Source organism: Gambusia affinis, linkage group LG02, assembly GCF_019740435.1.
Source record: "Gambusia affinis linkage group LG02, SWU_Gaff_1.0, whole genome shotgun sequence".
NCBI lineage: Eukaryota > Metazoa > Chordata > Actinopteri > Cyprinodontiformes > Poeciliidae > Gambusia > Gambusia affinis.
Window position 1 is genome coordinate 26,220,717 of NC_057869.1, and position 25,910 is coordinate 26,246,626.

The following is a 25,910-nucleotide window of genomic DNA, read 5'->3' on the forward strand; positions in this document are numbered from 1 at the left end:
CACAAGAACAGACAGAAACGCACACGAACATCAGGCACGGAGCAGCAGTGGATGCTTTCATGCCAACATCCTCTCTGGCCCAGTTTTTTATTTATTTATTTTTATAAAGCCCTGAGCTATTAAAGCATGAGGAAATGACACGAGCTCGTAAATGTGCCCAACTTTGTCCAAACAAAGGAAGGTCTTTTTAATCACCGCCAACAAACCGACGCCAAAGCGGAGCACCATTCAAATCAGTTGACATGTCTGCTGAGTCACTGCAGGAATTTCAAAGAGAGTTAAACATTTCGGAGGAATTCCCCCCGGAGAGAAAACGCATGGCGACGGTGCAGCTGAGGACAGAGGAAATCCAGAGAGAGAGAGAGAGAGAGAGCCGGCAGAGGAGAAAGGGCGAGGGAGATCAGACAAAAGAGGAAGAACCGAGGGAGAAGAGTACCATGCAGTAAAGGCACTTAGAAAGAAATATTTATAGATATATATTGTATAAAGGCGTGTTTTATGCTTCATATTTTTGCGGAATCATGCCACTCATGTTGGCAGCATGTTGGAGTACTTCTGCTACTTACATTTTGATTTCTCTTTTCTTTAATTCCTCTGTTTCTGGCAGAAAAGTTTTATTTATTTTTGATTGTGGATGCTGTGCAGCAGGGGGGATTTTTTTTATTCTCAATTTTCTTTACTTTTGGTCATTTAGTCCAAGTCAAGTGACCAAAGCACATCATAATGAATCCCAAGATTTTTGTAAAATTATTCTGTGAACTCTCAAGAAAAAAGTGCAGCTTTTTGAGTGAAGATATCGCTGTCTTAACACTAACACACTCATTTATTTTATTTTTATTACTTTCAAATATAATTTTGGCAGTGCACTGACTTTTTCTTTTCTCTTTGGGGCAACTTAAAAAAAATACTCTACTTTATTATAGCTATTTTTATTACTTTTGCTTAACTATAATTATGATCTCACCATTATAGCTTGAGCAAAACTACTAAAATTAGCTGTAGCAAATTAGAGTCAATTTTTTAAAGTTGCTTAAAAGAAAAGAAAAAGAAAAAACATTTTTGGTGGTGGGGGCTCTTTGGGTTTGCTTTGCATCTTTAAAACCTTAATGACGTGGAACCTCCAACTTTCCTTTCTCCTGCAAGTTATCCTTGAAGAGAAAGTCCGACCGCAACTTTGTGACCGTCGGGTTTCAGCACATTTGGGTTGGACAGAAAGACAATAATCTTGTGGCAGCAGGTTCACCTCTGAGTGACTCAGAAACACAAAGTTAAGCTTTTGGATTGACCAGCGTTTTTTATTTTAACTGAGATGCTTTGAAAACCTTCCAAGCTCTGAGGCTGATTTCACTCCATTCTGCCAAGAAGTAGAAGAAGAAGAAGAAGAAGAAGAAGAGTTCCTCGACAGATACTAGATGGCATCTGTTGCCGCCAAAAGTGGCACAACCGATTATTAAAATGAGGGAAGAATTAATTCTTAAATTTAAAAACCAGATTGACTTGAAGATCTTTTTTTTTCCCACTTTGGTAAATTTTAATTGAAATTCCAAAATTCTGTTTTAGATTTTACTCAGCTTGCCCTTTTGTCTGATGTTAAAATTTGATGAGTCGAAAGACAGAAGTTGGACAAAAAAGGGCAAAACAATAAATTTGCAATCCGTTCAAAGAACTTCAGATGGAGGGTGATTCAGAAAGTTAGCATGAGAAACAACAAAGAGTTCAAAGGGAAACGGCTCCCAGGATGTGCGGCGTCTCAAGTAGCTCTACAACCGCTCTGTCACATTTTTAGAAGGAGGGAAAGTAATTACTGGAAATATTCTCAAGGGTGTGGCAATGAAAAAAAAACAAACAAAAAAACTGCAGCTGCCTGGTTCTCAATCAATGGAGGAACTCTGACAGCATTAATCAATAAATCGAAGCAGCACAAAATGGAGAGACAGAAATGGCACGCCTCTTTAGACAAAGTCGTAGCGGCGTTAAAACAAAAACAACAACAACAAAAAAAAAAGCGCCATCGGTGGATGCCGATCCGGCTGGGAATTTGAGCAAAATGTGTTGGTTTGCAGAAGCCGCTGTGGTGATAGGTGAGGATTGAGATATTTCCATTGTCGGAGCAGGAGGCGTAGACGCTGGTGTAGTTCAGAATGGAAAGAAGTAAAAAGAAAAAAAGAGGGAGAGAGAGAGAGAGAGTTATTATCCTCCAATCAGCAGGAGACAGATGTTTGACGAAGGGAGGGGGTTGGGACAAAACGCCAGCAGTTTGACTGAAAATATGGCATTTTAAAGAAACTAAATAAAAATTAAAGAGAGAGGCTCACCCCATGAGGCCCTTTGAATAGGAATCACAGCTTAAGCCAAAAGGGAATTATCCATTTTGTAAAGCGCGGGTACACAAAAAGCAGAGCTGTAACGTAAATGGCTTCGGCACTTAAATAATACAAAATCCTGCTGGTTTCATATAGCACTGAATCCCATTGCTGTAAGTTTTATTGTTAACAGGGTCTTTGCAAGAGGTAAGACATTTTCTTCTCGTGCCAGTATCTGATGAAGCGCCCCAGGTAAGCTGTATAGCCGCTTTTATCGAGAAGTTTCCATTTCTCCTCTTGGAAGACCTTGAAAAAGTAATCGCTCTGTCACATTTCAGCTGCCAGAATTGTTTTTTTTATCATTATTATTATCGGGATTTTATTTCAGACATACGTGGAAGGTAAAGGGCAAAAAATAGAAAAAAAAGGTGAATTCTGAAAAAGTGTGATCCGCCTAAATATTGAACCTCTTTGTCTTCGATGCCCCAGACTAAACCCAGTCCAAGCAAATATTTTCAACACAAACCAAAGAGACAGGTTCAGGGATGAAGTGGCGACGTTTTAAGCAGTGTTACAGTAGAAAATGTGGTAGTTGTCAGAGGTTGGATTTTTAGCACGTCGTCTCTGTACCTTGCACTGCCTCCTGTTCAACCCGCTGCATGTTTAATTCCTGAAGGCTTAGTTTATCACCTACCTTGATGGATCCAGCTGCATCTTCATTTTCCCCCTAATTGTGACCGAAAACAGAAAGAAATGGTTGTATTTTATTTGTTCTCCGCATGCTAAATATCAATTCCTTTTTTATACACATGAATAAAAACTTACATTTTAGGAAAACCCTAGTCCAGTGCCGTTATTGCTCTCCATGTTGGTCTTATTTAGAGGGATTTGACATATCTCACTGGAAGCCGATTAACTTACCATGAAGAAAGTTGCTTTATTATTGCTAGTAAGTATTGTTTGTAGCGTTTTCTCTCGTCATTCCTCGGCTCAGCTGCATTTAATGCTTTTGAAGACGCTTCTCATTCACTAATGTCAGCTTGGTAGATTAACTAATTTCATCACGCTGTGACATACACCGACTGACAACATGCTAATGTCAAAGCATTACTGTTAAAACAGCAAGATAAATATAAGTAACCATGGTAACCAGTGAGCGCTCAAAGGCCGGCACGGCTATTTCTGCAGTCGAGTTGCGCGCGCATGGGCTGTGCTTACAAACAAATAATCCCTCAATAGAGACATCGATATGACAAAACGTGGACCTAAAACATAACGGTACTTTAGTTCACTGCTATGTAGCACAAGAAGGTTTCCTGAACTGGAGCCACTATGAGTGTATTAAGTCCAATACACTCTGAGGAACAGAACCTGTTTGACACAAAGTAAGGAAAAAGAATCTCGACACTTCGTGGTCTGATCTAAAAAAAAAAAATTAAAATAGTAAGGAAAATTCACTTTAGCTCCTTACCACTCAGAGTTATGCCAACATTTTAAACTTAGCGCCATTAATCAGGCTTATGTTGGGAAAACAGACAATTAGGGAGTAAATTTCTGTTTTAAATTTAAATTACTGCAGAGGAAGGCTCTCTGTGTCGCAGAACAGAAGGGAGGAGAAAGCCTGACCAAGGCTTTCTTATGGGTGCAAAAGAACATTGCCTCTTCATGTCTGCAAACAGCAATAACAAGTGATGATTTCCATAGTGCACTGATGAGGTGAATAACAAATGTCCTAATCTCTGTGTTTACCTGAGGCGGGTCAACATTCCTCCAGCCTCTATCTGCAGGGTAACTCACCTCCCCAACCCCCTCACTCTATGAACATCATCTTATTTCACCGTCTTGCACAGGGTATTCTTTCACATTTATGCACAGACAGCATTTTATTCAGAATGCAGACGCTGATATTTTTGGGTACAGTGTGTGCTTCGGCTTGGCCCGGATCAAAATACTAAATACGAAAAGGTCAAATTATAACGTTGGAAAACGTTTATTAATTCCAACGGCGTAAAGTGCAATTTAGCGCTCCGCCATTACAACACCGCGGATTTGATTAGCAGAAATAAAGGCAGCATTTTCACAAACACGACCAGGGTTCATAAACCCCGTACATGCATCCACACCAACATCAAAGCCCCGTTTGAATCCGGAGCCTGGCACCTCGGCTGGCGTTGCTTAATCCCGATAAGTGCTTCGGTGCTTACAGTGATGAATAGCAGCCTGTCACCCGGAGCTCAAAGGAAAATATTTACACATGCGTATTTATTAATGTACTTGTATCTCAAGTCAGTCAAAAGGTGCAATGCAACACTTTTACCCACCAAAAATGAAGAAGACTATGAGCCAATCATTGTATTAGATATATATAATTTTTTTTACTTTGTTTTGCTGAGGTAAGAGGCACAGAAGCAAAATACTAAAATCTCCCCTCAGTGCATGTTCTGGCCAAGGCCAAAAAAGGATGTATACTTTCTACAGCCAGGTTTGAGCTCCTCCTCATGGAGTATCCTGGAAAATCTCCAAATGGATCTACTCAAGGTCAGATACCAGACATACCAGAACTGGCTCAGGTGCCTTCTTCCAGTGGTTCTGCTTAGCAATCTCGGTCTTTTTTAACGTACTGTACATATTTGTGTAGTCGTATACCTTTCTGATGACATTTTGCTAGTCAGCTGTAACATTTTTTGCCCAGGCTGTTTTCTGACTTCCAGATCAGGTTTATCGCATCAACAAATTGGTTGACGTGTCTACTCTGAGCTTGGCCCACATGATGGACCTCCACATCCAATCACTAACAAAACAGGATCTTTACAGAGGAAACTATTTCCTACCAAACTGTGTCTGGGATCTGATTCTAATGACTTAAGGTTGAATGGTTGTAAAACAATAGATCTGCTTCTCTAGCAATCACATTACTGGACGAGAGGATCGAATCTGTCTATTCATCTACCACTCGATTCTTCACGCATGAACTAAATATCAACACCATGAACATCCTTACTTGACGCAAAAAAATTTAGCCTCAGATTCAGTGAACCTGACTCTTATCTCAAGCAATACCTTGAGATAAGAGGGTAAAGACAGCAACCTGTGATTGGGGCCGTAACAAGCCTTTGCCAGTCCCATAACATAAGTAATATTTGGCTGACTGGAGTAGCACTACTATTGAAGCCACTCGGGGAAAAAAACAATACAAATCAAGCAAATTTGAACAAAACCTAGAAAATTAGACGCAATCGGCACATTGTAGAAAGGTAAAATTTCAGTGATGTCATTCACTGTGAATCCGCTTTCTTAAAAATAAATCCTCGCAAATGTCACTGCTCCCATCAGCACCTAACCTTCTTAGCCGAAGCAGTCCTCTGGGCTGAAATTGCCGAGGTCTCACCTGGATTCACAGGTTTAGCGTGTGTCACTGAGGGAGCAGGTGGCCTAAACCTTGTGAATATGAGTCCAGTTTGTTTCGGTGGAAAGGACGCGCGCTTATTCAGCTGCAGAATGTGTAACACAGCGCCTGCGCCGAAGGATCTACTGTGGCTGTGCCACTTTAATAAGTAAGCCAGCACACAGGCATTGCTAGCTTTGCATGTACAGCCTAGGAGCACACACACACACACACGCACACACACAAAGCGAAACACTTTGTCAACCTTTCTGCAGTGAGCTCTGACTTCACACACCTTCATTCTATCACCTAAAGTAAAGGAAGCACACGGAGGTCAGGTCAGAGAGAGAAAATTAGAGAACAGCACGTGTTTTGTTCGGTGCTGCCTGCTTTTCTAATTCCAACCACTGAAGAAATTACTGCTGGTTCTGACAGAGAAGTGTCAGAATGAAAAAGTGTGCTCTGTTTCGCACGAGGTTGCACAGACCAATCAGGGTGCCACACTTTGGGTCTGGCCATTACAATGGTATTTTGACATGTATCACCAAAGTAAGCGGACACAACGCGTACACTTTGATGAACACAGGTAGTATCTGGTGGCTGTGGATTATTTTTCAGCCGTCTGATTAGCCATGGCACAAAGAAAGGAATGGTTAAGGAATGCTTTCTGGAGCACAACAATCTGAGGTGTTGACTTTTCTTCCAGATTTGTAATCTATGGAATAAGCTAGAGAAACAAATCCCATTACAAGAAGATCTGCTGACAACAAGACACAACAGGATTCCTTCAGAGGTCCAGTGGCGTCGATACTTTGTATAGTTTCCTTCTGACAGAGATTAAAGTGGTAGCACTATGTAAAAATCAACATTTTTGAGCTTTGCATTATGTTATAATGTTGTTCCCTCATCAAAAACATTTCTGGACTGTTGCTTTGATTCTTTCGTGCATGTTTAAGAAATCCTTAAATTTCCTGTGGTAACCACTCAGTTGTAAAACAAAAATAAACCCCTGGGTAGGACAGAGCACCGCCTCTGAGGATGAAGCTCCGCCTCTGAGCTGCGGTTTCCTCACCAAGCACCAGTCTACTCCGCTCAGCTCCTTCAGACTAGCCAGGATCAATTAGCAAACACGTGTTGGAAATTCCGGTGTGCCGAGCTCATTGTACAAGCTAACTTTTTGAGAAAAACGTTATTAGAGGATTTTTAGAAGCGAATTCCTGAAGGCGGAGTTTCAGAAAGAGCGGGAGTTTTTAAGGAAGTAATTGCTCAATTTCATTGTGTTAAATTACAAAGTAAATTTTTTTTTCAGTTATATTTAATATTATGCAGCATTTTTATAACAATTGAAGGTAACAGTTTCTTAATGGTGCCATAAGACACATAATGCTGCCCCTTTGAAGTCAAATTTGTTCCAAGACTTGCTGGAACAAATAGGATTCATGAATGCTGACATGTTCAACTTCTGGAGATCATGCATTTTTAATATAAAGCTAATTAAAATTCTTATTTAAAGTGTTTCTGTCTTTTGTCTCCTAGTCATATCGCCTTCCTGGCGTTAAGGACGGGGTCGAATTAAAGCTGGACGAGGGCTCTCCATGTTCGGCAGAAAGGAACCATTAGCCTTCGATAAACAAATCCATCATGGCAGATAAATGCCATGGATAAGGAATGAACCCTCTCATACGGTGGCTTCAAATGCCCTGTAGTAATGGCAGTCTGTCAATTGAAGCTTTTGGATTTCAAAATGTGTTAGTATAGAAGAAAAAAAAAAAGGAGATGACTTTATTTCGCCAGAAAATGGAGACAGAGATTGGCTCTCGGCATATTCTGAAAGCAAGTACTAAGATTTGATTTCCTATTCACTTGGCCAAATGTGACTGTTGAATAAAGGAGAGACCTGATAAAACGAGACCCGAGAGTTGTTTTTTTTTGTTTGTTTTTTAGAAATACTACTAAAGAACGCACTGGCACTGGATGACTTTGCCATGAAAGTAGGTTTGCTTTTATATCTTTTACATCTCAAACGGCTATTACAAATGATATAAACATTTCCATAGTTTCCAAATGACCTCGGTGTAGATACAAATTTATTCAGTGATTATTGATGAAGTGTGGCTCCTGGACCATATTTAACTCTGTAGGAGAAGGTGTTTGTCTTTGGAAAGCTGTAATTGTAGGAAGCTATTCCATTCATATTAATGAGAACTTCAGCGGTGATTTATGCAAATCCAGGTTCCAGAGATTGCCTGGTGGTTTCACATAAACTGTCACAAAAAAAAGAGAAAAAGAAAGAATAAATATTGCAAAGCACCACTTTTGTGCATGTTTTAATGTGTGTGCGATTTAAAGCTGTCGGCACTTGTATTTTCCTTGAAATGTGTTTTATCATTCATGCTCAATGCAAGATGTAAATGATGCAAAATCTCACAGAAAGACAAAGTGGTACAGAATCTGCATGCAGATGGTGATAATTCAGAACAAAACTCAATTTTGTTTTTAGATCTCTGCCTTTCACCAACCGTCTGTTGTTAACGCAACATTAAATTTGGAAATGGCATAAGAGCTTTCTGATTTCACCTCATTTAGACTGACATTATCTGTGCAACGTCAAACTCTCAATAAAAAACAATTATAGTAATAAATAAATTAAAGAAATAAATCACTCTTCTTTTCACATAAGGCAAAATTATTCCTACTTGTGCTAATGCAACATTTATCCATTGTTATTGGTGGCTATGCTAACTAGCCTGAGCATTCATGACAGGATTTGCTAAAGTAGCAGAGAGCAAGGGGGAAACCCGGGTGGATGAGCAGCATCATGTAATCTTGTGATCGACAGCGCTTAGACCCGCCTCCTGACTTTGATTGGTTGTTTTTAGTTAGCAATGGAAGCACAGAGAGGAGCTCAAGTTCATTTGCACAATATTTGTCTCATTCCATACATACATAAGTGACAGTTTCAATAAATATGTAATAAAATATATATAGTTTATTCAAAGTTACATTCTGCAGCTTTAAGTTTTTATTACTTAGTTACATTTCAGAAAAAATTTATTATTGCTTCAACTGACAAAGTGGTCTTGTGGTGGAAAATTACTACAAGTTAACATCTGCTGATCATGTTATATGAAATGCTTGTGAACTCTCACCAGAAGAACTATTTGGGTTACATGTACAAGAAAAGAGGAGTTGTTTTCTACAGCTGCATCAGAACCAGACTGTCTGGTCTCTTGTTTTAAATTCCTTATCCTTGGTATAAAACTCATGTGATGCTTTTCATCTAGACTTGCTTCATTACTGATTGCCCTACAAGCTCTCTGTATTGTGCGCAATATATGAGTAAACCTGGTTGAGTGATTTCACCTGACAGTGCTTGGTAAAATTAATTTTTTCCACAACACTGTAAAAAAAAAAAATTCAGAGACAACTTGAAATGATCCATTATTTTGGTAGGTGTATGTTTGAGTAAAATGAACAATGTTCTCTTATTCTATGAAAAATTAACAGCATGTCTCTGAAATCCCAAGCGAAATTGTAGTGTTTATTTGCAGGCGATGAGAAACAGTCAAAATAACACAAAAGATGCAGTGCTCTCAGACCTCAAATAATTAGAAGACAACAAGTGCTGTGGTCTCTTATTTTTTTCCCCAAAGCTCTACATGTATATGTGTTAATTATATATACTCTTATGAAGCCATTCTTAAACAAAGAAAGAAAAGAAGAAAGAAAAAAGTACAAAGCCAGTTTACTTATTTCCAACATGACATCAGTGTTATCAAGGATAAGTGTATGTAAATTACCAGAACCATGCATGATGAAACAGTACAGTAAGACTGCACCTTAATCACTTTATTGTTTGTGCTAAAATCTGGACCCTCCATCTGTTCCGGTATGTATGTGTGTAGGCTTGAACGCTTAAATCTGTCCGCTCACAGACCGATGCGTGTGTGTGTTAGCGGCCGCCCTGCCGGTGCTAAACTCTGCGGGCTGTCCTAGGGGAAGAGTCGGCTCAAGATCCCTGGTGAGGATGTCATCTTGTGTGAGGCGGCCCGCGGGGACTGACAGGCTCACAGGGGACGCTCACGCACTCTCTGCCTCATTGATTTAAACGCCGTGGATAATATGATGAACTGCAACGCCGCCGCGGCTCTTCCGTCCGACAATTACCGCTCGATGAATACGTTTACGGGAGCTCGAGGTTGGACAGATTTGCTTAAGACAAAAGACTTGAGCAAAAAGAGTTGCTTCCCCGTGGCAGCCCAGGTTTCCTTTGTGACATAATTCATTCATCTTTAGTTTCTGACCCAGTTCTGTCGCGTGGTTCCTCCTTAGCAGCATCGCGAGGGCCTACTGACACGGCTCAGCTGAAGCGCGGGGAACACGAGGAGACACCGAGCCCCACATCTGGTACTCAACAGAAGCATAATGAATTTATGAGTAAGCAAACGTGCAAGTCGCTATTGTTAACGCAAAGAAAAAAAAGAAAGAAAAAAAAAAACACCCTCAAAAAGAGGCGTCATGTGACAAATGGATTACTTATTTTCATTAACAATGAGGTTATAAAGAGACATATTTTATAAAGCCTGTTTTTTTGTTTTTTTTCTCAGCAGATTGACAGACTTTATTAGATTTACCGGAAAGATTTATAAAGAATTAATGAAGTCTCCATGAGCGAACTAACTGCAGCACCTGCAAGGCTTAAATGACACGTCAGTGCTTCATAAACTCCGCTGATATAATGGCTTCGGCACAAAGAAGTGGAACGGGAGCATTAAAACCAAAGCCCGGCCCCAGCCTTGTAGGCACTGCTTTCTGTGGACACAAATCTGCCACTGCACAGTTACATTATTGATATTCAATCAAAAATATTCTATGGAGTGAGGCACTACTCTGTGTGTGAGGATGAGTTAATGGGCTGCTGAAACGCTGCTGCTTTAATGACGTGCCCCAGAGACTGCCGCAGGAGGATATACACTGTGTACGGTAAAACACTTCCGCTGCCACTCGTCTTCTTGTTGAGAAAACTTCCAAGAAGAATTACAATTTAAATCTGTTGAGATACGTGGCACCATTCAAAACTGTCGGCGTCCCTGGTTCAAATGTATAAAACTCTTTACAGCTGCTGTCTGTAACTTTTATTTGTAATATATAAATATATACATTTTATATGTGTTAATGCTGTCACCATGTCTTCACAGTGTAATAGGAGACGGATCATCTGTGAAAAGACCCATCTCCTCCCTGTGCTGGGAACAACCAATCAGATCCGAGGAGGAGGGGCTTAGCGATGTCAATCAACCTCATGAACGCACAATTTTAAATTCCCCCAATAATAATGAATGGTACAAGAATTACATATCTTTAAGGAAAATCTTTTAACTGCGTTCAACTTTGGAAGCATTTACTCATTTTTCTGGTGCCAACTATTCGACTTTGTTTCTGTTTTTTCAGCTAATCCTATCGAGTTACATACACATGAAACATATTCACAGATAATACCGATAGATATATTTTTTTTTACTTTTTACTTTTTACCAAAATATGTGTAAAGCAGTCATATTGGATATCTATCCTGGTTGGAATTTGGTCTGAGTTTCCCCAACACAATTTTAACTTCAGGGGAATTATTGTTGAACTGCAAGATCTGATTTCAGAGAACAAAACAAATGCAAGCAGCAATCTCTCCTGGACATGTCTGCTTTAGAGATGAGCTTTTGATTTTTTTTTCTTACCGTGCTTACAATCATTCTTACTCTGCATGATGGCAAAATAAACTTGTATTCTCATTCAGTCCTATTTGCTTTTTCTTTTTTTACTTATTTTTAAAGTATTACTCTGACTGTGATTTAATAGACACTTCCTGAAAGACCTGGCAGTGAAGCAGTCTGGTAATAAATTTAGTACAGAAAAGATAGCCATGGGGCGTGCTCCGGTGACATAGAGGTTAGCGCGCCCCACGTTTGGAGGCCCTCAGTCCTCGACGCGGCCGTCGCGGGTTCGATTCCCGGACCCGACGACACTTGCCGCATTTCTCCCCCCTTCTGTTTCCCCCTTTCCTGTCAGCCTACTGTGGTATAAGGGACACCAGAGCCCACAAAAAGACCCCCTGGTGGGGGAAAAAAAAGAAAAGATAGCCATGGTGAAAGTTACCTGCATCTCAGGGAATATTCTCCACATTGTCTAGCGATAGTAGCTAATTTCTCCTGGCATTTTCTTCCCCTTTAGTTTGAATTTACTTTGTATTTAACTTGGTTCTTTCTGAGTGTATTCTCAGTTACCATGCCTACCACTTTCTTTCAGCTGTTTAGCATTCCCCTTATTAGACTCACTTGGTTTTTACATCACTCTTCAGTCCTCCTCTGTATTTCAACGCCTTGCTTTTTGTTGTTCCTTTCTGGTTTCTGCCGTTACCCTGACCGTGGTTCCCAATCTGCTTTCCTCAAGAAAAGTCCCGCAAGCTTTCCCAGTTCATTAACATTAATCTCTGTTCTTCCATACCGCCTCTAGCAACCGCACTCTATGACACCGTGGCTGAACGAACGACAGAATAAGCTCTGATAAAGACCCATCACTCCGTCGCCGATAAACCCTCTTTCACTTTTTGTTCTTTTTTTTTTTTTGTCTACCCAGCTACCTCTCTCATTTGCACGTTCCGTCACACATTCAAGAGATTCTAAAATTAGCAGCACCCATTTCTGCATCGGCACCGGCTCGAAAGGCCTCGGAGCAGGAAGCAGAGGATGCATCAAAGACTTCATTAGGTGATCCGCGACCTTGTGTGTGCATGCACAGCCCAGACGTACACACATTTTCCCTTGTATTTTTTTATTCTCATTCATTCATGTAGAACTGAACGCTTGAACAAATGCGCAGACAAACATGCCTACAGAGGAACAAAGCAGGACCATTCCAGCCCACCTCCTTCAGGCTTTCTGTCAGCCGCTCTGACAGTCTTGTGTGCCCTATTATGTAAACAGGTCACTGTGAGTTTTTTTTTTTCTTCTTTTCCATTTGTCTTCGTGCGAAAGACACGGCACGACACACGCAGCCAGACATGAACTAGCCCAATATATATGCGTTTACATGTTTACCATAAATATATGTTTATGTGTGACAAAACGCCTGGCTTGCATGCAAAATGCAACACCAGTTTGCAGTGAGAGAGGGCACTTGTAAAAGATCTCTTAGGTTGTCACTCAAATAGTCAACATTGTACATTTATTCACGTGGGAGTGAAGAAAAACGTCCCCTTTGGTTTCAATTATTTTACCGGCATCTTATTATATTATCTGAGGTACAAATATGAATGACTATGGAGGGTAAGAAACTGATTTGTGAATGAATGTTGAGAGGTCAGAAAAATAATAACTCTTATATTATCAGTCATGCAGTTTTGTTAAAAACAATATCAGCTGAATGTCATTAACCAGGGGCCTCATGCATAATAGAGTGTGCAGTTTTCACACTAAAACTTGGCGTACGGAAAAATTTTGAAAAGTGCAACGCACAAAAACAATTAGGACGCATGAAGCCGTGCGCACGCACGTGGCTGCGCACATTTCCTTTACAAATCCCAATTTGTGGGAAATTGAGCGCAGCTGCTGGTCCGCCCTGTCGCCTCAATAATACATATGTAAATTAGTAGAAATACCCGGAAGTCTGCCACCACGTGAAGCAGTAACCATGGCAACGTCCTTGTTCGGAGCAGTATAAGTATTTATAATAATAATAAGAAGAATGATATTTTATTTAAAAGGTGTTTTCAGGACACATAATGTCACCTCAAAAATAAAAATACATTTTAAAGAAAAAATAAATAAATAAAAACGAAGAGATCCTTCAAATGCCTGTTTGAAACAGCAGCGCGTTCAGCCGGGATTTAAAGACGGAGTCAGAGAGTCCTTTGAGTGGGAATGTGGACGTTTATTCTAAATGCTTCATGTCCATAAGTTGCATTCACAAAGTGGGCGACTCGACTGAAGGAAGACTGCAGCTGGACCGGTACCGGTGCTGGTACCGGTGCTGGCTCTTTAAGTTCTGCTCAGAGCTCCAGGATGATCAGTCTGGATTAATCTAAACGCTCATCATCAACATTTCCCAGCAGATCAATATGATCAATCGCTCCCTCTGATGTTCTGGTGATGTTCTCCATGTGAGCCAAAGCGCTCCACATTTACACGACTCACCTTTACGCAGCTACCTTTATATACGTGTGATTGTCTACACACCTTGATCACCTAAAAAATAATCAAACCTGTTGATTAGTTTTAATCAGCAGATTTGACTTAATCTGCTGATCCAACCCTGTTTTCTTCTTTTAGTGAGACTGAAATGACCCGTATATGCATTTCATGCGCTTCGGCGCACGGACCAATGCGTTACATCTTTATGTGACAAAAACTGAGAAAAAGTACTATTTACATTTGAGTGAGGTTTTCACATACTTTTATTTTTATTTTCTTTATTTTGTGTGCGTGTTAACTTATTGTCCGAGGATAAATGTGGTTCAGTTTCAAAAAATATTAAAATCATAAAAAACATCGGGTTTGATGCTTCTTAAGTCTAAATAACATTGAACGTATAAACAATGTGTGTGCGGCAGCAACGCAAACATTTTCGGTGGACAATATCAAACTAAGAAGCGTCAGACTTCAGTGTATTTAGGTGAGTTTTGATGCTTTGGAGTTTGATATTGTTCACAGAAAATGTTTGCGTGGCTTCCGCACATTTTCAAAAAAGTGCGCGTATATTTCCGCAAACTTAGACGCAGAGTTAATTTTTATACATGCCAACTTTTGCGTAAAATATGGCGCCGCACAATTTTGTGCGCATGCGCATCACGCTTTATGCATGAGACCCCTGATCAGTCACTGTTATTGATGTCATGAAATGTGTGGTGTGAGGTGAGGTAGACGCCGTAGACCCAGGTGAGTGGAGGAAAAGGCAAATTTTAATAAATAATAACAGCTTCAAAATAAATCTACAAAATTCTGGCGGCACGGCTGAGCGGAAGCCAGGGCTCACACCGGTAGCAACAGAATTAGCAGGGTAAACAAAACAGGCAGACTCAGGGACGCAACAATCAACGAGGACCCGACAACACAGACAGACACAGGTGACTCTAAATACACATGAGGTAATCAGGGGACGAGACACACCTGGGAACTAATCAAGGGGATAGACAGGACAACACAGAGACTCAGGGACACAGGAAACTAGAAATAAATACACAGAAAAACATGGAACCTAACAGTACCCCCCCCTCAAAGGCGGCTCCAAGGCAGCCCAAAAGTGTCAAAACTCAAAACACAACAAGGGTGGGCGGAGGCGCTGGAAGGAGGCCAGAGTCCAAACAACGAAAAACTACCCACAGGGTGGGCGGAGGCAAAAAGGCGGAGCCCTCACAGGGGCAGGTCCGGGGCCGTCAGGCGCTGAAAGCGGAGCCACACAGGTCCGGGGCCGCCCGCGGGCGCTGAAGGCGGAGCCCACGGGCAGGTCCGGGGCCGCGCGCGCTGAAGGCGGAGCCCACGGGGGCTAGGAGGCTCGGGGACTGGCTAGGGCAGGCTCCGGGGACTGGCTAGGAGGCTCGGGGACTGGCTAGGAGGCTCGGGCGCTGGGCGGAGGGAGGCTCGGGGGACTGGCTAGGAGGCTCGGGGGACTGGCTAGGAGGCTCGGGGGACTGGCTAGGAGGCTCGGGGGACTGGCTAGGAGGCTCGGGGGACTGGCTAGGAGGCTCGGGGGACTGGCTAGGAGGGACTAAAAAAGCCCACACCCGCGCCACCTGTCGTCCTGGAGACAGGCGGGCCGCTTGAAAACCCATCACCATGGGTACTGTAGCTGGAGCGGTCTCTGGCGTGGTGATTAGAGGCTCGGATGATGAATGTTCGGGCGCGCCGGCTGGAACGCCGGCCTCGGACGCGCCGGCTGGAACGCCGGCCTCGGACGCGCCGGCTGGAACGCCGGCCTCGGACGCGCCGGCTGGAACGCCGGCCTCGGACGCGCCGGCTGGAACGCCGGCCTCGGACGCGCCGGCTGGAACGCCGGCCTCGGACGCGCCGGCTGGAACGCCGGCCTCGGACGCGCCGGCTGGAACGCCGGCCTCGACGCGCTGCTGGAAACGCCCGGCCTCGACGCGCTGCTGGAACGCCGGCCTCGGACGCGCCGGCTGGAACGCCGGCCTCGGAAGCGCCGGCTGGAACGCCGGCCTCGGAAGCGCCGGCTGGAACGCCGGCCTCGGAAGCGCCGGCTGGAACGCCGGCCTCGGAAGCGCCGGCTGGAACGCCGGCCTCGGAAGCGCCGGCTGGACGTGCCGGTTCCGGAGATACAGGAGCTGGGTTGGTGGAGCGGCAGAATGTAATGTCCGACTTACGAGGCAGAGGGTGTCCGTCCATGATGGCCAGAGCTGTCTGGCGTTCCCACTCTGCCTCCTGCCATAACTCCACCAACCCCAGGTGCGGAAGACGCGGAATCCAGTATTCCAGCGCCAGAACCATGCGAATGGCAAACCCGAGCCGTCTGCAGGCGGCGTAAGGTTTAGCCATCGCATCCACATAGTCCTTAATAGTTAAAGTAAGATCCTCCAAGCCTTCTGGGTCCATGATGGTGCGCTACCTCACCTTGTCTGTGTGGTCGGGTCCTTCTGTCATGAAATGTGTGGTGTGAGGTGAGGTAGACGCCGTAGACCCAGGTGAGTGGAGGAAAAGGCAAATTTTAATAAATAATAACAGCTTCAAAATAAATCTACAAAATTCTGGCGGCACGGCTGAGCGGAAGCCAGGGCTCACACCGGTAGCAACAGAATTAGCAGGGTAAACAAAACAGGCAGACTCAGGGACGCAACAATCAACGAGGACCCGACAACACAGACAGACACAGGTGACTCTAAATACACATGAGGTAATCAGGGGACGAGACACACCTGGGAACTAATCAAGGGGATAGACAGGACAACACAGAGACTCAGGGACACAGGAAACTAGAAATAAATACACAGAAAAACATGGAACCTAACAATTGATACAGACTATATTTATTCTTGCTAAATACTTGTAGGGTACTATGAAAAAACAGTAGCCACAAGATCCCTGCTAATGATTTTATTTTGTTGAATTGTTAATTGAAAATGTGCGTATTGAAAATAACAACGGGGTTGAGTTCAGTCAGTGTGGACCAGTGGTGGCCCTTATTTAAGGACAAAGGCAGCAAATACTGTAGTGCACTTCTCTCTGAAAATGTGTCTAAAATGGTTTGTTTCCAGGTGTTATTCAGAAAAACAGCTGTCTTTAATTAAAAGGTTGACTGGCAAGAGAAAAACATTTAAATAAGTGTCAGAAATTATACCTATGTAAGGCAATTCTAAACAAAGAATAGGTTTTTAATGAAAGAAAAATAAAAAACAAATACAATTTGAAAACTCTTGAATTAATATGAGTGACAACAACATTTAATTTCCCATTTGGGCTCACCAAAGTATTTTTGAACTGAATGAGTCAAACAAGAACCAAAATGCTAAAGACTGAGTGATTAGAGCTAGCTTAAAACTCTGGCCCCAAATTTGGAGCCAATTGCACTGATTCCAAGAGGGTCTTCAGAACAAAGGGGTTAAATAAAGAAGATCTACAAACTAAGACATCCATGTGAAGTCAAGATATTGTCAAGAACTCTGTGCTGTCGATGTTACCATTAGCCAAAAAATCCCACTCACTGGCCAGAAGAGAAATGGTTTGATATTTTTGAGGACAAATGAAATCAGGTCTGTTGTGTCTGTGTCTTGCAGCTGAAATCGGTTTGTGTATGAAGCTAAGGGAATGTTTCCCAGACTACGCCGTCCAGTCGGTATATCTTTAAGTCATATTCCATTATCCCAAGAGGTCAAAATCCCTTGAAACTGAGCAGGACAAAGTTTGATCTGCCAATCATTGGTCAGAGAAGGTCAAGGCAAAGATCTTCCAATTTTGGTCATCAGATCAATAGGCGAAAAGACAATACACTGCTTATCACCTCCTCTAAACAGGAGGTGGCGCAGAGATTACCAACACAACAGAGCTATCCGAGTGGTTTTGTTTCAGGAGTCCTTTTATGTAGAGTAATTCTCTCTCCCCTAAATCCCCTAATTCTGTGGGAAACCTGGGCTCCTGCAGCATCTGTTTAGAGATTCCCGTGGAGACGCCCCACTCTCTGTCTGTTGCCTCCTTCTTTGCACAAACACCAACCCTGCTTCATAGTTATATTAAGTTCTAACTTCTCCAAAAAGAAGCAAAAACAAAGACAATGCGTCGCACCTAAACTAAAACATTCAGTGTCTCGCAGAGGACGAAGTCAAAGTTCAGATCTAGTTCCAATTGACAGTCTGCGGCAAGACTTGCATATTGATATTCCAGATTTCTGCAGCTTATCTTCATTCTAGCTCCTGAAAGCATGGACACATTTCTCCAATCTGAGTGAATCCCTGTTTTGAACAGCATGGCCTGGTCTGGTTTAGGCCTAATGGATCTTCCCCAACGTTCACAAAAATGGAAGAGCGGCCCGGTCAAGCGGATCGGACCGCTCGTTTAGATAATCCGAGCTCCAGACTGAAAAATAAAGGTGACCGGACCTTTGCAAAACTTTGCAAAACTAACGTACCTGCTGCTGCTCAGACCGCAGAGACGCTTAAATCACGACTCAAGACTCGTCTTCATACCTTGGGATTTTATTCCAATGGATTATGAAAGCAATGAGTATCTCGCCGTTTTCTGTTTTCTATATATATTTATGGAATTTTTTTTCTTTGTCTTATCTATTTTGTTTTAGATTAGCCGTAAAGCACTTTGTTTAGCTTAAGGCATTTTTCAAAATATGCTACAAAAATTCAACTTTTGACATTGTGACGTTTCACAAAAACTACATTCAGTCTGATTTATGAGTCATTTCACAAAATAATAATAATAATAAAAAATTCCCCATGTATATTTTTATTTGTAACAATTGTTGAGATCAGTGTTTCTTTTTTTTTCTTTCCATATTTTGAACCTGCACCACATTCTCCAACATTACGTACATTATTTCCTCTGAACATTGAACATGCACTCAATTAGGCGAGACATTTTCTGTTCCTTTGGGGGGTTTTTTAGAGACCTTCACAGCAGAGCCGATGATGCGATTCGGAGAGTGCGCGTCTGCAGCCGCGTCACGTTGGGGTTTACGAGACGTCGAACTGTCCTTCAGAGACGCGCAACCCTGTAACCAACAAATCAAAACCCGAAAGTACAACAAGCCAAGCCAGAAATGAGCAGTAATTCAAAGTGCTCCTCGGAGGAACATGACAAGTCATGTCTTCCTCCTGGCACGTGTCACTGTGGGCGCGCGCCGGGGCAATGACAAGTGGAGGCAAGAGGAGGCCAAGCAGGGAGAGAGGAGTCGGGCTCAAGGAGCGAGAGGGAGGGTATATGTGACTGAGTGCATCTATGATTCTTATCTCCTTTTGTAACGCGGACACCCTCGGGGCAAACCACACACACACAAACACAACGTAAACCTCCCGTGACAGCAGTCAGAGACACCCTGTGTGGTCACATGTTCTCCTGCCCTGACTCAGATATGCACTGGGAGAAAAGACAAGAAAAAAAAAAAGAGAGATAGAACTACCCTCTCCGTGTTATTCGTCACTGATTTACTAAATTACAAGTTTAGTAAATAGGCAGTCTAACTAAATTACATTGTAATTTCTACAATGATCCCTGGCGGCAAAGAGAAGTGACACCGCAGACATCATACCGCAAATTTGAAATTGTTGTACTGCGTTGCTTCAACGAGTAATTCGGAGGTGGTGGCGTTGTTTTTTTAAATTGGAATCAGAAGTCCAATTAGGCTTCGTTTTTCTGAAAATGCTCTGAAAGCTGGGCCGCCGGAGCTCAAAAGCAGACGCAATAACACAACTACATGAGATCAGCAGCAACATGCACCGAGTGCTCAGTAGGTGGTTCGGAGCTCGTGTTGTAGAGGTCGAAAAATCTACAAGAAGAGTGAAATAAACCATAGAAATAACAGGATGAGTGACACAAACACTGTGAAGTATTGCATCAATCAGAAAAGAAGTTATCTAATAATTTTAGAAACCAAGACTAACAGCACAGTAACAAGACATGATCAAATTCATATCTATGGATCACAGAAAATATTAATGTACACATGTTATACATACATCTGCATCCTAATAAATTATAATTTAACTGGAGGGCTAAACTGGAGGCTTTCATTCAGTATCACAAAAAATATATACTGAACAAAACTATAAACACCCCATGTCAAATATTTTTGCCATTGTTGCCCACTGCACTGACCTCCATTGAAAACCTCCCGGTTATTCCACTAAATATTGATTTCTGAACTCTTCCTGAGTTCAAACATTAGTGTTGTTGCTTCTAAAAGAATATTAACTTGTTTTCTTTACGTTATTAGAGGTCTGACAGCACTGCATCTTTTTTTGCTATTTTGTCCATTTCTCATTTTCTGCAAATAGAAACTAAACATTTGCTGGGAATTTCAGAGACATGTTGTCAGTAGTTCATAGAATAAAAGAATAATGTTCATTTTACTCAAACATAGACCTATAAAAAGTAAAATCCGAGAAACTGATCATTTTAAGTGTTTTTTAAACGCTTTCCAGAGCTGTATATTACATAAAAACCTAATGGATCACATTTCTTTTCTACTGAACTGTTTACCTGCTGAAATGTGTGTCCATGTGTTCAACAGTGTAACACTCAATACCACAGGCATTACAGCAGGTCTTGGTATTATCAGCTGTGTAGGCAGGTGCCAAGTCCTACTGCAAAGAGGAAATGAACATCTTTTTAAAGCTTGGCAGCAGAGGGAGCAAGAATAGCTCTAAAATATTCCCACTGACTGATTTCGAAGTTCATAAAACATAAATTACACGCAAAAGAAGGCAATCTGCATTCTGAATCCTACCCTCTCGTTCTAACCTAAAGCAAATTACGTTTAAAACCTTACAAGGAAACACGGCAGGCGTAGGGGTCGATAAGCATCTCATTTGCTGTCTCGACATGTAAACGTTGCAACGCTGTAGTTCAAGGCAAAGCACTTAGCAGAGCACCGACCACAAGCAGGTAGCTTGGTTCTGCTAATCATTTCCTGGTGGCCTGGATAGCAATTTCAAGAACATCAAAGCTCACCACAGATCTGCTCCTGCCACTTCCACTACGCACCCATCGAGGCATCAAATATCACGCTCTCTGTCCGGCTTCAGTCGGCAAAGAACTTGCGACGAAGGGCGAACTTGCGACGAAGAAAATAGGAGTTAAATTAGCAGAACATCTTCCAGAACCAGAATCAAACACAACCACATCCACAAATCACCGACTACGTTTCGCTTTTCTGAAAAACCAACACGGTTTCTGGGCTTTTCAGCTCCCATTCCTGTCAGCACAACATTAAGAGTCCGCCGGAACATTAAGGTTCTCTGCAGAACCATAAAGAAGTTTTCGGGGTGCATTAACAGCTCACCGTCTTAACAATGAGAATTCCCCTGCTGTTTTCTGCATGCACACAACATCTGCTGCGACTTTGTGGGGGTTTATTACTGTGGCGGTATCATGGCTTGGAACACACTGTTCCTAGGTGTGGAGTGTAGGCGTCTGTTAGCAGCAGCTCATCTGTAGCGATTAGCTTCGCCGGCCTCCTACCAAGACTACAACCTCATCAAGCTCACACGAGGCTGGCAGCAATCAAAGTAAATTGATTAAACACACTCGGCGGGCATGGCTGCTACGGACATTACGGTTAAATTAATTTTGAGCGAATCATAAATCTATTCTAATAAATACTGTTAAACAACTGGGCCAACTGCAAAGAGACGCCAGTATGTGCAAGGCACCCCGTGGAGTGGAGCACACGTCTCCAAATTGTGCATAGGCTGGTTGACTTTAAAAGAAGGTGTAAATATTCCAAGATGATGCTGAGGCATCCTTGTGATATGGTAATGGGGTATTTCTAGGTTCTTTATTTCTATGTAGGTTCCTTATATTTCTATGTTTTTTATGTCTTTTGATAATCGTCTGTATTGAATGTCCTCTGTAAATGATCACGTGCTGAACTCGTGGACAGCAGCAAATGGTCACATCTTGAATTTGTGGACAGTGGTAAGGAATCATGCTTCCAACACGCGCTGATCACGTGAACAGGGAGCCATTACGCTCTGATTGGGTGGCTCGCCTGAGGGGTAGAACAAAGTTACATTCAGAAGTGAGCAACTTAAAAGGCCGAACTCAGGAGGCAAACGACTTCTGGAAGTTTGGGTTTGGAAAAAGATAAAAACAAAATAAAAAATAGGAGTTAGGGATTAAAGTCAACACTCGCGACAAAAAGAGAAACACCCTCTCTCTCTCGTAGCCGCAAAGCAATTTGAGATTTAGCGTTTGATTCCCTGCTCTCTTTGGGATGGCGACATTAAAACAAAATCAATACTTAACTTTCAAAGCTTATGAGAGAGAGGCATATAAAAAAGTGGATTTTATGTAAGGTGAATTTGGCATTAAATTGCTACGGCCAAAGCAAAATAGTCTTTACACAAACTGTACAGAAACACAAGCAGTGTGTTTGAGATGCTGACTTAAGCTACAGAGTGCTTAAGGCTCACTGATGTGAAAGATCACAAAGCTGTGACTTTATCTGGGCAAACTCAAGTTGTATAAATGCATCAAAATATCAGTTCATGTACATTTCCCAACATTGAAGAAAAGAAAATCTAAAATTCTCTATTTTCTCTTGAATTAGGCAAATAGAAATAACATAACAATTTCTGTTTTACTGAAGTAAAACAGAAATTGTTTAGTTCAATTACATCTCAGAAGAATATAAAAGGTTTCAACATTTTATAGTGTATCGAATATATTATTTCAACTGCATGATACACAGCACAATGCAAGGGGAACTGCTTGCAATGGCTGCTGCGTTTCTGTCACACATTTTTGGATTTTAAACCTCGTGAGTCATGACTACCGGCCCAACTGTTACCCATTGAAGCTTCAAATAGCCACCCTCTCATCACGGGTTAAAGTGAACAACACAAATCTCACACAAGTCCCTTTCTCAAGCACAAAACCCATCCATCTTTGTAGATTCTTTTTCTTTTTTATCTAAAATTACTTACGAGCGCTGCTGGACTACACAGGCCCAAAAATACGCAGAAAGGGAAACAAAAAAAGAAAGAAAGAAAAAAAGCAGAGCGTCTGATCAGTTTTTCGCTGTGCCTTTGATCAAGTGTTTATCTTGATTTAAAGAAGTTTCCTTTTTCTCTGCAGGGATCGATAAGTAGGGGGAAGTGTAATCTAGATAGGCAGTAAAGCTGACCACATACGGGACAAAGCCAAGAACAAGAAACACTTCTCAGCACCAGCCAATTAAGAGAACACAGCAGAGTGGCACATTCAAACCGTAGCAGGGTTGAGTGAAATGAGATGGCAGTAAAGCTGCTAATTAGCTGACACAATACACTCCTGACCAACATCCATTCGGTTGAGCTCTTTTATCCGATTCTTTCGCTCCATAAGGCTTGCACACACACACACACACACACACACACACGCATGATAACAAATTGACAGATTTACTGACCTTCCATCGCGTACTTCATATCCTGTGCAAACAGGTTCCACATGATCTCGGCGCTGATTTTCCCCGCGTTCAACTCCTGCGGAAACCTGTCGGGATCGAGAGAAATTCCATCACCCTCATGGTTCCAAGCGACGATCACGCTGACGTCCTTCCCCTTCCTCTGACTTTCCAGCAGCTATCTTAGCAGATGTGGAAGTGGATTTGGTCGCTCTGTCTCTCAGTGTACTCTCCCCCCACCCCACCACCACCCTCGTTTTGCCACTCCCAAAACCTTTGGTTGAGCTGAGGGGTAAATGGGAAAGAAACAGCTATACACAAGAGCAAGTGTGGGAGGAAACATCAAGGCTGTAAGGGACAGACAGAGACGGCGGCAGCCTAATTGGCAAGTAATCTGTTTTGAATGTGTATGGATTTCCAGTCAAAGCTTGAACGCGAGATGTCGTCGGTTTAATTATCCGTGGCCTGGCGAAGTGATGGGAGGACATTTATGGATGACCGAGCCACCCCCGAAGATGGTGATTTTATCTGGAAATATTTCACTTTTTTATGGAGACTATGTTGTGTCGTACAGCAAACGAAGTGTCTCCCCCGCCAAAAAAGGACAAAATCCTTATGCAAGATTAATCATCCAATAGAAGTCATATGGGGAAAAAAAATATATAGTGAAACATTTATGGTAAAATATTGTAGAAATACAGTAAAGTTCTGGCAACTACAGATGCCGGTATTTTACCGGAAATTAGATTTTTTAATACGGTCTACAGAAAGTGCCATTAAAGTGCCATCTAAAAACACAACCTTCAAACCGACGCGTTATCATTTGTTTGAACAAGGGTCTGAAAACTGTGTTGTACATTTGTATTCAAATGTACAGCAGGGTTATGAGACGTTTTAATATTTCAAGCCTTCAAGAGGAATCAGTCAACGCATCTCTTAAAAAAAAAAAGTGCGAGGAAAGACGGCAGAACCTCAAATCTACCATGAGGCGGCCTTTCACCTGAACTGACCTGCCAGTCGGTCAAGCGTAGTGCTAATCGGCCGAGGGAGAGTGTGTAGACAGGAGGACTAGAAGCGGCGCACCTCTTGTGGAAGCGCTCAAATCCATTGTTGGAAGGAGTGACCCAATAAAAATCCAGACTTAACTCAAATTCTAAATATGAAGATCGATTTGAAGAGGTCTCTTTAAAGCCCCTCTCCACCCAACCTGACAAAGTTTGAGATATGTTAGAAAGAAAGACTGGAAAAGCCTTTATTGTCACGGAGACTCACCCCAAAATATCCACAGGTGTAATTGTGGTTGAATTATTGACTCTGGTTTATTGATTCAGGGACACTAGACACACAAACACGTCACAATAACAAATATTATTAATAAATAAAAACATAAATCTGAGTCAACTTTCCACTACTTGCCAATCATGCGTTGCATTTTTATAGGCTGCCGCTTAAAATCCAAATAAACTACATAAAGTTTGAGCTTCTTATGAAACAAAATTTAAACAATTTAGATTTAGTTTTGCCAGTCACTGTTGCCGTTGGACTTCCTCTACCATTTCGAAAACCTTTCTGCTTTCAGACATTATTCCTCAGTCTCGTCATGCACCCGCTTAGGCATATTATGACTGAAGCATGCAATGAAAAGGCTTTATAGTGGAAATGAATATGAATCTGCAGTCAGTGCACATGTTTGGGATTGCTTCACAATTTACTTTTTGCTGGAGAGAAGCATTATCTGCAGGAAAATTATTTTTTTTTTTTCTCAGAACATCCCGGCATGCTTCTTCTTCTTCTTCTCCTTTTAACTTTGAAAAACAACTACAGCATTCTATTTCATATTTCCTATCATGAGATCAATTCTGCGGATCAGTTTACTGCCTCAAATTTCCAGCGGCTTTGTTCCCACATAAATATTCTCAGCAGAGAGCAGCAGACTGACAGCTATTTCCCTCTGGCTGCAGAGCCTATTATTTAACGGCAACAAGTCCACTCGCAAGTTTGTGGAGGAAAAAAAAACAACAACAAAAAAAACAAAAAAAAGGAAAACATCACACTCACTGTCACTCTTCAGCTTGACCCAAAAAAAAAGGTGGAGACACTGAGCATGAATATTGCAAGGCTGTCATTAGCTGGTATAGGAGAGGAAAGCTCAAGGCATAAACAAAGGCCTAATAAGCATCGTAAATCAGCGAGAAGAAAAAAAAAAGAGCAGTGCTGCGAATGTGTACGAGGGACTCAAACGTGCTACATTTTAATGTTTAGTTTTTTTTCCCAAGCCATGTAAATCGTTTATCATATTACACCAAACCATACGAATACGGCAAGCTTTTTTCCCTGCAACAGGAAACATTTTTTTGCTTGTTTTTTTTTCCCCCCCCCCTTCCGTTTACAAGATTATTTTTAGAGTTGCCTTGAGAAATCAGCTGGTGACCTGAATATGATGATTTATAGCCTGATGGGCCCTGACCAGCGATCAGCTGGTCTGTACTGGAAAATGAAACATGTTTTGCAATTAGCGACCGACGGCACAAACGCATGCCTGCTACCAGGTCAGACTCACAATTAATATTGCAGCATCAAGTTTTGTTCTATGTATGATAAAGGACCAG

At 42.0% G+C, this 25,910-nt stretch overlaps 1 protein-coding gene across 6 annotated transcripts in view; it reads right to left on the reverse strand.

Moving 5' to 3' along the window:
- Nucleotides 1-25,910, reverse strand: part of LOC122840745 (protein unc-13 homolog C-like) — a 150,135-nt gene that overhangs the window by 37,182 nt on the left and 87,043 nt on the right. For all 6 annotated transcript variants that reach the window (XM_044133367.1, XM_044133385.1, XM_044133358.1 and 3 more), the window contains one exon: nt 23,305-23,390. In XM_044133367.1, coding sequence (XP_043989302.1) covers nt 23,305-23,390 — 86 coding nt within the window. The remainder of the gene's footprint in view (nt 1-23,304; nt 23,391-25,910) is intronic.